This window comes from Hyaena hyaena, unplaced genomic scaffold (assembly GCF_003009895.1).
Source record: "Hyaena hyaena isolate Hyena2069 unplaced genomic scaffold, ASM300989v1 scaffold_320, whole genome shotgun sequence".
Lineage (NCBI taxonomy): Eukaryota > Metazoa > Chordata > Mammalia > Carnivora > Hyaenidae > Hyaena > Hyaena hyaena.
In genome coordinates, this window is record NW_024080952.1 from 1615567 (window position 1) to 1627701 (window position 12135).

Consider the following 12135-nt stretch of genomic DNA (forward strand, 5'->3'; position numbering starts at 1 on the left):
AAGTTTGGCTCAGAGGAGAATTTTTGGTGATATACCTATGATTTGGTACGTGGAGTGTGTTCAAGAAAAAGATGAATTATTTGCTCCAAAATAATCAACATTGGGGTTCTGTTTTTCTCAGTTAGGGAATCCCTGTAGGGACAAATGGTTGTTCAGATTTTCTCAAAGCAAATGTTAACCCACCAGAAGGACTGGAAACAACGGATCAGACTAGATGAAGCCATGCTAACAGTGTCATGTGTGCTGAACAAAAATTATATAACACACCCAAATGGGACACGTTCGGGTAACAAAAATTACCTTTTGAGATGTGATGTCATAACCTTCCATACATGAAACATCACATCCTAAATGCAAAAAGTACAACATACTGAGCATTTTAGAAAAGTTCAGATGAAGAAGTTCTGGGCATCAGGAAACGCATAATATAAAACTCTGACCGTCCAAGGGGATGTCATCTCCCCAGATTTCCTCTGTGGCTGAATTCCTAACCTCCCAGGGCTGACTTAACGACTTCCTGTTAATAGGTGCAATAGAGTGCTCACTGCACATGTACGGCACAACCAGGACTGACCTGAACTACATGTTCACGGGCACCTGCATGGTTCTTTTGGAGGGTTGCAGCTGACACATAGGTTGGTATCTAGCCCAGTTATTAAATACTTCAGTATGGGGCGTCTGAGTGGGTCAGTTGGTTAAGCGTCCGACTTCAGCTCAGGTCATGATCTCACGGTTCATGGGTCCGAGCCCCGTGTCGGGGTCTGTGCTGACAGTTGGGGGAGCCTGGAGCCTGCTTCAGATTCTGTGTCTCCTTCTCTCTCTGCCCCTCTCCCACTCATGTTCTGTCTCTCTCTCTCTCTCTCAAAACTGAATAAATGTTAAAAAAAAATTTAAAAAAAAACTTGAGTAAAATCCCCAACTTTGAATGTAATTCTCTTTCCAGATGGACCATCGGATCCTTAATGACAGGGACTTGGCTTTTTCCTTAAATGGAATAAAGAATATCAAGTACTAGCTCAAGGTCCTTCTAAACAGCATGGGCTTAATTCTTCTTATTCTTTGTTGTTGTTGTTGTTGTTGTTAAAATGTAAAACTGGGTACACTGCACTCTCTCATTAGAAATTTGTTCCCTAAGGATGAACAAATTAAAACCAAACCAATCTTTAGTCATATGTACAAAGCAAAGAAGCCTTTCCTGTTTATCCCCTTTCAGAGAACATTTTTTTCACCATGCTTTATGTACTAACTGGTTTTCTCAGCATTTGGACGCGTCAGTCCTATTAAAGAGCTATGTTTCATTTCACTATATGCACCAACAACTCAGCCATTTGGTTAAATGCCTAGAAATACAAACTAAGAGATTAAGTAATAAAAACTAATGGTTTTGCTGGTCCAGCAGCCACTTCCTCTTCTTCACACATCATCTTCTGCTTCTACAGAAAAAACTCTTAGCCTTGAAGCTCTAGCTATAGGGGTTTCCTCTCAGTTTTATAGTGTGCCTACCTCCTTCCCATCAGCACACACTGTTTTCTGACTAGAACGTGCCAACCCGTTCTTCAGAGCCCCACTTCTTCAGGAGACCCAGCTGAAATGTCACCTTCCTTAGAGGCCATCCCTGAACCCACTAAGTGTTCCCCACCCATCCCACAATTGGCCCTCCATCTCATTTGTTTCCCCCAGAAGCCATTCAAAATCTATCATCATGTTTCATTTCTTTGCTCACTGATTAGTTTCTCACGAACCATCCCCCTAAAAGACTTCAGAGAAAACAAACACAGTGTGACAGAAACTACTTATCATTCTCAGGATCTTTTTCTCCTCCTTGCTTTTAGTAACAGAGAACCTTGACTTATGGCTTTGCCCTTGGCCACCCACCTAAAGACTACCCTTCCCAGCCTCCCTTGCAATTAGACTTTATGACTAATCAGGCCGCCTGCCTTGAATTCTTTTCACCTGCTTCCGGTTGTAAAATGGAAATAGACAACCAATTCTCTGAGAGTTCCTTGTCTTAGAAGAACTGCTTAAAATCCTGTGATTAGCTTACAGGAGGGGAAAAAGACACCTGTGGTGTGCAGTAACCCTTCTATACATCGGAATATGAAGAAAAATTATCCACTCGGTAAAATAACTCACTAACTCACTGGGTTCTCCCAATGATCTTTGAGGTTGAGAGAAGAGACAAAATGATTAGAATTTGATAGTTGAGAAAAGAAAGACCCAGAAAGGCTGAGACACAGCTCCAGGTCAGCCAACAGGTAAGCAGGAGTGCAGGACTGGTTCTTATTTCAAACCCATGTGGTAGGCTTTGAGTTCTCCTCCCAGCCACTCTGCAGAAGGTTTTAACAGTCAGATTGATTAGTGGCTGGAGCTTAATTATACACTTTACAAACAGGATGGACTGGTCTCCATTGCATGCTGTAATTGCATTCTTTTCTTCCACACCAAACTTTATTTTGTATTAACGTAGAAAGTGTGACTGGGCAGCACATGTTCCCCTTTCTCCCACCGTTAGCTTTATCTAAAATTTAAGGAGCGTTGGAAGGAACTTCCCAATCGAGCCCCCTGGCAATGTGGCAGTGATGGAAAAGCGAGGAGCAGGGAGAAATGATTGAGATGGCTGTGCTTAGAAAAGTAAGCAAGTCACTGGGTTTAAATGAAATGAACCCCGGGGCGCCTGGGTGGCTCAGTCGGTTAAGTGTCCGACTTCGGCTCAGGTCATGATCTCACGGTTCGTGGGTTGGAGCTCTGCGTCGGGCTCTGTGAGGACAGCTAGCTCAGAGCCTGGAGCCTATTTCAGATTCTATGTCTCCTCTCTCTGCCCCTCCCCTGCTCACGCTGTCTCTCTCTCTCTCAGAAATAAATTTTAAAAAATTTAAAAAGATAAAAAAAAATAAATAAATGAAATGAACCCTGTACAGTTATGACAAGGAAACAGGAAGACTTTTGTGCTTGTTACTTAATTCACCTGGCCCTAGGCGTGTGGGAATTCCAATAGTTTAAAAAAGAAATCTTCACTTAACTGAAGGCTAGGAACCTTTTCCCCACCCCAAAATGCCCTGGGGTAATGATGCACATCACAAGATTTTGTTAGCAGTTATAATGCACAAAGATACCCATCTTGAAAGGCATTTTACCCCACCAAGTTCTGCCAATGACACCTTGCCTGGCATGCCTTTTTTATTTCTCCCATCTCTGACAGGTTCTGGTTTTTTCAGGTCAAAGAACTTGCTAGAGGGGTACAAATCAGCCATGACATATATCAGTGCTTCACTTAGCCACTGACCTACTCTACTTCTTTGTGAAGAAATGGTATTTTCCCTTGAAGTACTGAGTGAACAATAAAAACCTAGTAGGAACACAGTCTGCATTTTTCTTTAATCGTAAAACGCCACTATTTTTTTTTAATGTTTACGTTTATTTTTGAGAGAGACAGAGTGTGAGCAGGGGATGGAGCAGAGAGAGGGAGGGACACACAGAATTGGAAGCAGGCTCCGAACTCAGGAACTGTGAGATCATGACCTGAGTGGAAGTCAAGACAGTCAACCAACTGAGTCACCCAGTTGTGCCAAAACTTCACTATTTTTAAGCTCAAAGATCCTACGATCTGAAATTAAGTTGGGTTCTGGTATGTGTTCACATTCCACAAGAGTTTGCAATGACACATTTCATGCATAAAGGGGAGATTAAAAAGAAGAAAACCTGCTCATGATCTGAATTTTTAATACTCTGAATTTTTGGGGTTTATAGCTCAGAATCTTACATTTCTCTTAATTTGCATCATGCCTTTGGGCACTGTGGTTAATAAATTCATGCAGAGGGATTAAGAATCTCTGAAAACAGAAAATCTGAGTGTGGACTCTTCGATGGAACGCTAGCACTACGAGTTTGTGGCAACGTTGGGTCGTTCTCTAACCAACAGTGATCCAACAATATTTCTCCTACCTTTTCTTCCAAGGTTTTATTTAAATTCTAGTTAGTTAACATATAGAGTTACATTGGTTGCAGGATCTTATACCTTTAAAAATTGTCTTTCTCTGTCACTACCAATGAACAACCAATTGTAGAGGGGTGACTGTGTATCAGGCACAGTGCTGAACATAATCTCTTGTAATTCTTACAAACACCCTATGCAGTTGGTGGCAATACCCCTGTAGATGAAGAAACTGAGTTTAAAAAGGGATTAAACAACATGGCCAAGGTTACACAGCAAATGGACATCAAAGACAGGTTTGAGTTGCTTCCCAACTTCTTGCTCTGCATCGTCATACTACATGGACTGAAAACAGCATGGCCCTTTGACTGTAGAAAGGCTTATAGCCAAATTACACAAAGAGTACCATTGGGAGATACAACAAACATCGTCCCCAATGTTCATAGGCTACCACTAATACACGTTATGTGCAAAGGACAGAAAGCTTCAGCTTGTGGGTTTTACACCATTCTTCCAAAATAGCCTTTGGCATCAGTCAGTCTCTTATTAGGGCAAACCTTCCCCTTTCCTGGCCAGGTCTTAAGCTACTTAATTATAACCCAGCGGGCACGCATAACAAAGGGCTCAAGAGGCTGAGACCTCCAGGGTCTCCCATTCCAGCCTCTGTTTAAGAGTCTGCCCATCTGCCCTGCATTTCTGCTCCAGCCACAGGTAACTTGCTGCGCGTACAGGTCACGCAAACAGCTGAAGCATGATCCTCCTTCTTATAAGTCAGTGCTCATGACCCTTGAAATCATGGATTCTTTCATTTGTACCAACTGGGCCAGGGCAGTGACTTCCTCCCTCCAATTTAACCCGTAAGTGGTTTGGACATGGAAAAATAAACATATGGAAGCAAAAATCCATCACTGAATTTTAACAGAGGAAGTAAACAGTGGGATGGAGTGGACACCTATAAAAATCACCAAAAAAAGAGAAGATGAGGCAGTGACAACACAAGATGGCCTGTTAATGGTCCTTTTTAAATTGAATGGCACATCTTGAAATGAAATAGAAAAGCCCTGCAAATTGAAGAAAAGCAAATGCCTTCTGATCCTTGTCTAAACTCTGAAATGAACAAGCAAGGCTGATTGTCATCAGTGTCAAACAATATTTACCAATTTCTATGAAACTGTGAATGTAAAGAAAGGGCTGTGAGTCATGAGCAACTGAGAGGAAATTAGCTGCACTTATTTACTGTGCAGACTCTGATTCACCATTATTTTGGGAGAAAGCCTGGTTGTTTTTAGTCAATGCATTTATATTCCATGGGATTCTCAATTTCATGAGCCCACATGAGCTAAGAAATGACTTGTGAGTCAATGTAAGTCATATATCACATGCAAGATTCAGCAAAACCAGTGAGGCTTGTACATGTTATTTCTTAAAGTAAAATTCAGGGGAGAAATAAATTACCAAAAAAAAATGTTAATACAGGTTGAGGTCTACCTTAAGGAAACATGATAAACAATAATTTGGTTTTATTAAATACATAAACTAAGGGTGAGTTACATGCCTTGGCTGGGATTCATTATTCTCCCTCCCCCCTAATATCCTCCCCACCCCGCCAGCCACAGACTCCCATAGTTAACAACCATAATGTCCATCAAAAGAGAATCAGTTAAATGAATACTGGACTTCCGCATAATGGATACTAGGCAGCTTTAAAAAGAGTGAAAAGGGGGGCGCCTGGGTGGCTTAGTCGGTTAAGCGTCCGACTTTCGCTTAGGTCATGATCTCGCGGTTCGTGGGTTCGAGCCCCGCGTCGGGCTCTGTGCTGACTGCCAGCTCAGAGCCTGGAGCCTGTTTCAGTCTGTGACTCCCTCTCTCTCTGACCCTCCCCTGCTCACGTTGTCTCTCTCTCTCTCCCTCCTAGAAATAAATAAAACATTAAAAAAAAAAATTTAAAAAGAGTGAAAAGAGACACTTTTAAAAAGTGACCTGGAAAAATAGGACACGGTATGAAATAGTGTGCATAGAAAGGTTTCTCTTTCCAGAAAGCTTAGGATGTACACTGACAAAGTCTAACCGAACAAGTGTCCTCTTGACAGTGGTTATCACGGGGGAGGGACGGGGGCTACCCTAGTTGACATGCGGTTTGCTTTTTCTCATCTGTTTTCACAATGAGTATGTATAACTTTTGGAAAACAGTTAAATAACTATAAATAAAAACGATTTTGAAAAAAAGTGTATGCCTGTCGTTTCTACCATTATTTATTAGAAATTTGGTCTTTGAGGAAATTTTTAACTACGAACATTATTGATATCCCTCCTGGAAACTGAGCATACCTTACTTCAATTGATCTTGGTCCCAAGGCTCACAGAGACACAATTTTAATTGTATGCTTACATACATGCTGTCTTACGGTCCCTCACACAGATGGATATTGGCTGTGAGATGATGTGTTATTATTTTTATTGATGATTTCTGATAAGAAGCCTCAATCCCCGACAAGGCTGCTCCCCTGGCCACCCTTTTGTGGTGTTTGTGGGAGCTTCACAACCATAGAGTGGGGAGAAAAGAGGAGCTTTACTTATTTTCTTTTTTTTTTTAAATTTTTTTTTAATGTTTTATTTATTTCTAGGAGAGAGAGAGAGAGAGACAGCGTGAGCAAGGGAGGGTCAGAGAGAGAGGGAGTCACAGACTGAAAGAGGCTCCAGGCTCTGAGCTGGCAGTCAGCACAGAGCCCGACGCGGGGCTCGAACCCACGAACCGCGAGATCATGACCTAAGCGAAAGTCGGACGCTTAACCGACTAAGCCACCCAGGCGCCCCAAGCTTTACTTATTTTCTTAAAGAAAGATTGTACGCATTGATAGAAGCTGAAAACGCACAGAGGAGGAAGAACACTGTGGTGTGAATACAAGGGTCGCTTTGGGAAGAATACGGCTGTTTTTCTAATAGACATTAAAGCACGAGACAGATGGAAATGGCAGGAGTTATTTAAGGCTGCAATGTCGGAGTGTGATAACACATGGTCTGCTATTATAGGCCATTGTTCCACTGCAGTGGCTCCCAGTGATGGCAGCGGGAGCACAGGGAGGGCGGCAAAACCAGCCGGGGCAGCATGAGTAAGCCTTTCTGTCGTAACACACAGGAGGCCAGGGCAAGCGGGTGGCGATCTATATGGACTCATCCATTCTCATGTGAGCAAAAATGTATTGTACGCCTGTGCTCGGATCAATAGAGCTACATAGCCAAAGTCCAAGTTGAAAATAATGTCATTTATTAGCGCTGGAAAACCCAAACCTGATAGAGTGTGACCTTTCCATGTATAGCACATAACATATTATTCTTTACAAAAAGCAGACAGGTTTAGTGTGGGAAATTGTGAAACAAAGATAAGTGAAAACAGCAGCAGTAGTAAAAAGATCAGTTGTAACTGTATGACAGAGGGGGAACCGGCCCTAAAGGATCTGACTTTGGTCCTCACAATTCATCCATTTATCCATCCAGTGCAAAAAAGTATATGTATGCATGTGTATGTACATATCTATATAATTTACATGTAAATTTATACTAACATTTATAAATTTATTAATATAATTTATGTATAAGTTAATACTAACATTATATATAATTATGTGTATAAATATATCTATATAACAGATAGTATATGAAATTTAGAAACCAGAATGCCATCATCCTGTTCAAATGGCCTTAAAATAGAAATCTAGGGATGTCTGAGTGGCTCAGTAGGTTAAGTGTCTGACTCTTGATTTCAGCTCGGGACAGGATCTTAGAGGTGTGGGATTGAGCCTTGCACGGGGCTCCGTGCGGAGCCTGCTTGGGATTCTCTGGCCCTATCCCCTGATCTTTCTCTCTCAAAATAAATAAATAAACATTAAAAAAAATAAAAATCTAATTGTATGCATTTATAAATGAAACTGTGATCAATATCCTTAAATCTTAGTGAATAACTTTATTTCTTTAGAATAAATGATGAGATCAGAACTGCTGTATAAAGGTACATAAATTAGTTATAAAAAGTATTTTTTCACTTCACCTGAGCCTCCTCGTTGAACCCATGGCTTCACTGACCAAAGTTCTTTGTCTGAGACTGTTTGGTGCCCCTTAAAGCAATGTTGTCAAATCCAGAACAGCCCAGGTTCTCCTAAAAAAGGATTCACACTTACTTTCCGAGGTTTCACTTTATCTTGCAAATCATACTGGCCGATTCCTTTATAGCTGATTCCAAGCCACCAAGGAAGTCCTTGTTTGTCCTGGAAGATGAAAAAGCATGAGAACCACGCCCCTAATTGTTGAGTCTTTTAGAGGTGAAGATTTACCAATTTCACCGTTTGCCAAGTATCAGCTTCATAAAATGAAGCTGTCTTGGTAAACAAAAAATTACTTACATACCTAACTTGTTATTAAGATGCCTTCAAATAAGATCTTTAAATTAAAACAGGTGAATACCATCAAAAAGAATGAAACATTACTGTCTTGACTGAACAGTTGGAGAGAAGAAATAAAATGTAAAACGAATCCAGAGTATAAAGCCAGTTACCCCTTTAAAAAAGAAAAGAAGAGGAGAGAAAAGAAAAGAGAAGAGAAGAAAAGAAAGAAGAAAGAAAAAAAAAAAAAAAAAGCTTTCTGCTCTCTTGATTAGTAACCAGCTATAAAGGTCAGGGAAGTTTCCAGAGAATTACAAAGATGAGAAAAGAGGTCCCAAACTTGATGTTTATAATCTACTTAACAGTGAGCAGGGGAATACGGAAAAGCTCTTTTGGAGAACTGTATGATTCAATGGCAGGACGTTTGAATAATCACTTTGAGGTACATATGGGGAGGGGAGGAATTTTTTTCCCCATAAATCCTTTTTTTCAAAATCTTTTAGGTCTTGCCAAAGTAAAGGGCGCATTGACACAGGAAATGAAAAGTTTAGGCTTAAACGTGTATCGGTAAACAAGCAAACTAAGAATCAGGAGAAATTAGAGGCACTTGGGTAGCTTAGTCCATTGAGCATCCAACCTGATTTTGGCTCAGGTCATGATCTCATGGTCCATGATTTCAAGTCCCACAATGGGCTACTCACAGACAGCGAGGAGTCTTTTTTGGGATTCTCTCTCTGCCCCTCTCTCACTCACACACACATACATTCTCTCTCTCTCAAAATGAATAAACATTAAAAAAAAGAATCTGTAGAAATTAAAGTGAATTGGTACTTATTTTTAGTACAAGGTGTCCTCATTATGCAAGTATTTATTATTCAATTCCCTAGAATCAGAACTGCAAACACTGCTGTAACTTGAAAAGCCACTCAAGACTGATCAATGATAAAAGTATTCCCTTCAAACAAGACTTTCTTTAAGCTGCTTTATCCCTTACCATCTCAAAATATTTCTTAGTCTCTCCCTGCTTGAAAACGCATGAATACAATACACAAATCCAAAATATACCAATTGAAAATTGGTATTGCAAATCCTGCAAAGTTTTGAGAATTTTATGAAGCACTGAAATGACAATGTAAAGTGTATGATTCTTGGGGCAACCAGTTGGCTCAATTGGTGGAATGTGTAACTCTTGATCTCGGGGTTGTAAGTTCAAGCCCCACACTGGGTGTAGAGATTACTTTTTAAAAATCTTAAAAAAAAAAAGAAAGTTTATAATTCCCAGATAAAGGTGTTATCAAGAGAATATCTGAGGGGTGCCTGGGTGGCTCAGCCGGTTAAGAATCCGACTTCAGCTCAGGTCATGATCTTGTGGTTTGTGAGTCTGAGCCTTCCATCAGGCTCTGTGCTGACAGCTCAGAGTCTGGAGCCTGTTTCAGATTCTGTGTGTGTGTCTCTCTTTCTGCCCCTCCCCAGCTTGCACTCTGTCTCTTTCTCTCTCAAAAATAAAAAAACATTAAAAATATTTTTTTTTAAAAAAGAGAGGGGCACCTGGGTGGCCCAGTCAGTTAAGCCTCTGACTTTGGCTCAGGTCATGATCTCGCAGTGCATGAGTTCGAGTCCCACATCAGGCTCTGTCCTGACAGCTCAGAGCCTGGAGCCTGCTTCAAATTCTTTGTCTCCATCTCTCTAAAACCCTCCCCCACTCAAGCTCTGTCTCTGTCTCAAAAATAAATAAACATGAAAAAATGTTTTTAAATTAAAAAAAAAGAGTATCTGGTAGCATTAGGCAGGTTAACAATTGGGGAAGAGAAATAGCAGCAAAAATTGATAAAAGGAATAGATGCATCAAAAGAGATTAATCCGAGTATGTTAGGATTAATAGAGGTTTGTGGAAAACATTTGAACGTAGCAAGTATTTTGCAAAAATAGAGTGTTCTATGATTTGCTACAAATGACAAAGATAATCAGGCTTTTGTAAAAAAAGTAATCGTATTTCATTTTATTATTTTTTTAATAATAAGTAAACAACTTTGTTTTTATGCTAATATTTATAGAGCTAATTTACATAAATATGCATATTAATTTATGTGATTTTAGAAGTTGGTGCTATTCACTAACTCACAAAGTCACATGGGCATTATGAAAGTCTTGTCATGTAAAAGTATTTACCTTCACTGCATAATAATGGACTCCATAGGTTGGTAGAGCTTCTACTATTTTCATATACCTACAAAAAATGAATAGTATATATTATAATCTCTTAATAAATTAGTCAGAGGATCCTTCTGGGGAAAGTGATGTACAGAAGCACAATTTGTATGTATTTTCCTCATTACAACCATGACTAATGTCTTTGACTGCAGTAGAAATAGAATAAGACATTCTAGGGAGTAACACATTTTACCTTATCCAAATGTTAGGAAGTTGCTAACAAAACTTCAATTTCCGAAAGCTATAGGAAATGTTATTTTCTGCATATTAAGATCTCTACAGCATAGATGTTGTATCGTATAGCAAACCAAAACTGCAAATATTTTTTTTAACTGAGCACTTAATGATCCAAAGCAATGAGAATCAACTTCAGGGTCATGCTCGTAATAAGGAAAAAATAAAAACAGTTCTAGGGCAGCTGGCTGGCTTAGTCAGTAAAGCACATGGGGTTGATCTTGAGGTTGTGAGCTGAAACCCCATGTTGGGCGTAGAGATTACATACGGTTCCTGTTTAGTACAAGTGGGCTTTTTAATGACATTTTGAATATCAACTGATCTGGATTTTGTAATCAATATTTTGATACTTTTTAAAAAGTAAGTGACCTATATGTAAATGAATGTAAGAGGTTAGGTAAATGGGGGCGCCTGGGTGGCTCAGTAGGTTAAGATACGACTTCAGCTCAGGTTATCATTTCATGGTTTGTGAGCTCAAGCCCCGCATCGGGCTCTCTGCTGTCAGCACAGACCCTGCTTAGGATCCTCTGACCCCTTCTGCCTCTCCCCTTGCTTGTGCTCTCTCTCTCTCTCTCTCTCTCTAGAAAATAAACAAACATTAAAAAAATTAAAAAAAAAAAAGAGGTTAACACTAAATGTGCTACCAACATGCAGCAAGTACACTGCACAGCCAAGATATTAACGAAGTGAGTTGGGCTCCACGGTCTAGAGCCTTCACCACCAAGTCAGTCTCTTATTTGGAGCCACAGTGATAATGATCAAAGGAAGTAAGGACTCTGCATTTAAGCAAGGGCGCTTCATAACATGTTCATTAGGCGAACCTAAAATCCTTCAGGGAAATTGCTCCACCTCTTTTATCCCCCCCAGAAAACCGGCACAATGTGTTCAAATGTCAAGGGTTCATTTCCAGGACTGCTAATTTTTGATTTCTGCCTTGACTATCACAGAGGGTGTGCTGTGATAGAAAAAAAGAGATGAGTGCAAGTGGTGGAGGTCTGAGGGAAATCTCTACACTGGCCAGGGGAATAACAATCTCCAAGTTATTATTTCAGCTCTTACATGCTCAGAGCTACATTCAGTGGGTTTTTACAAGAACTCCTATGGCCATTAAAGTTATTCTACAATTACTACAGCAATAATGCTATATTCATGTTTATAATTTTTAAAATTTAAATGTATAAATTTAGTTTTTTATAATTTTAAAGCATTAATGTAGCTTGTGAACTATTGTTAATGAATCGATGGTTACTCTGTAAGTCTAAAACGCAGAAATAGGGGCATCTGGCTGGCTTAGTTGGTAGAGTGTGCAACTCTTGATCTCTGGGTTGTAAGTTCAAGCTCCACGTTGGGTGCAGAGATTACCTAAATGTAAAATCTTAAAAA

General features: G+C 40.0%; 1 protein-coding gene across 1 annotated transcript in view; it reads right to left on the minus strand.

Moving 5' to 3' along the window:
• The window catches only part of FRMD4B (FERM domain containing 4B), a 126535-nt gene that overhangs the window by 31466 nt on the left and 82934 nt on the right, over positions 1–12135 (minus strand). The window contains exons 10-11 of the mRNA XM_039248857.1: positions 10477–10534; positions 8107–8193 (exon numbers count right to left, since the gene is read on the minus strand). Of these exons, the coding sequence (XP_039104788.1) occupies positions 8107–8193; positions 10477–10534 (145 nt within the window). The remainder of the gene's footprint in view (positions 1–8106; positions 8194–10476; positions 10535–12135) is intronic.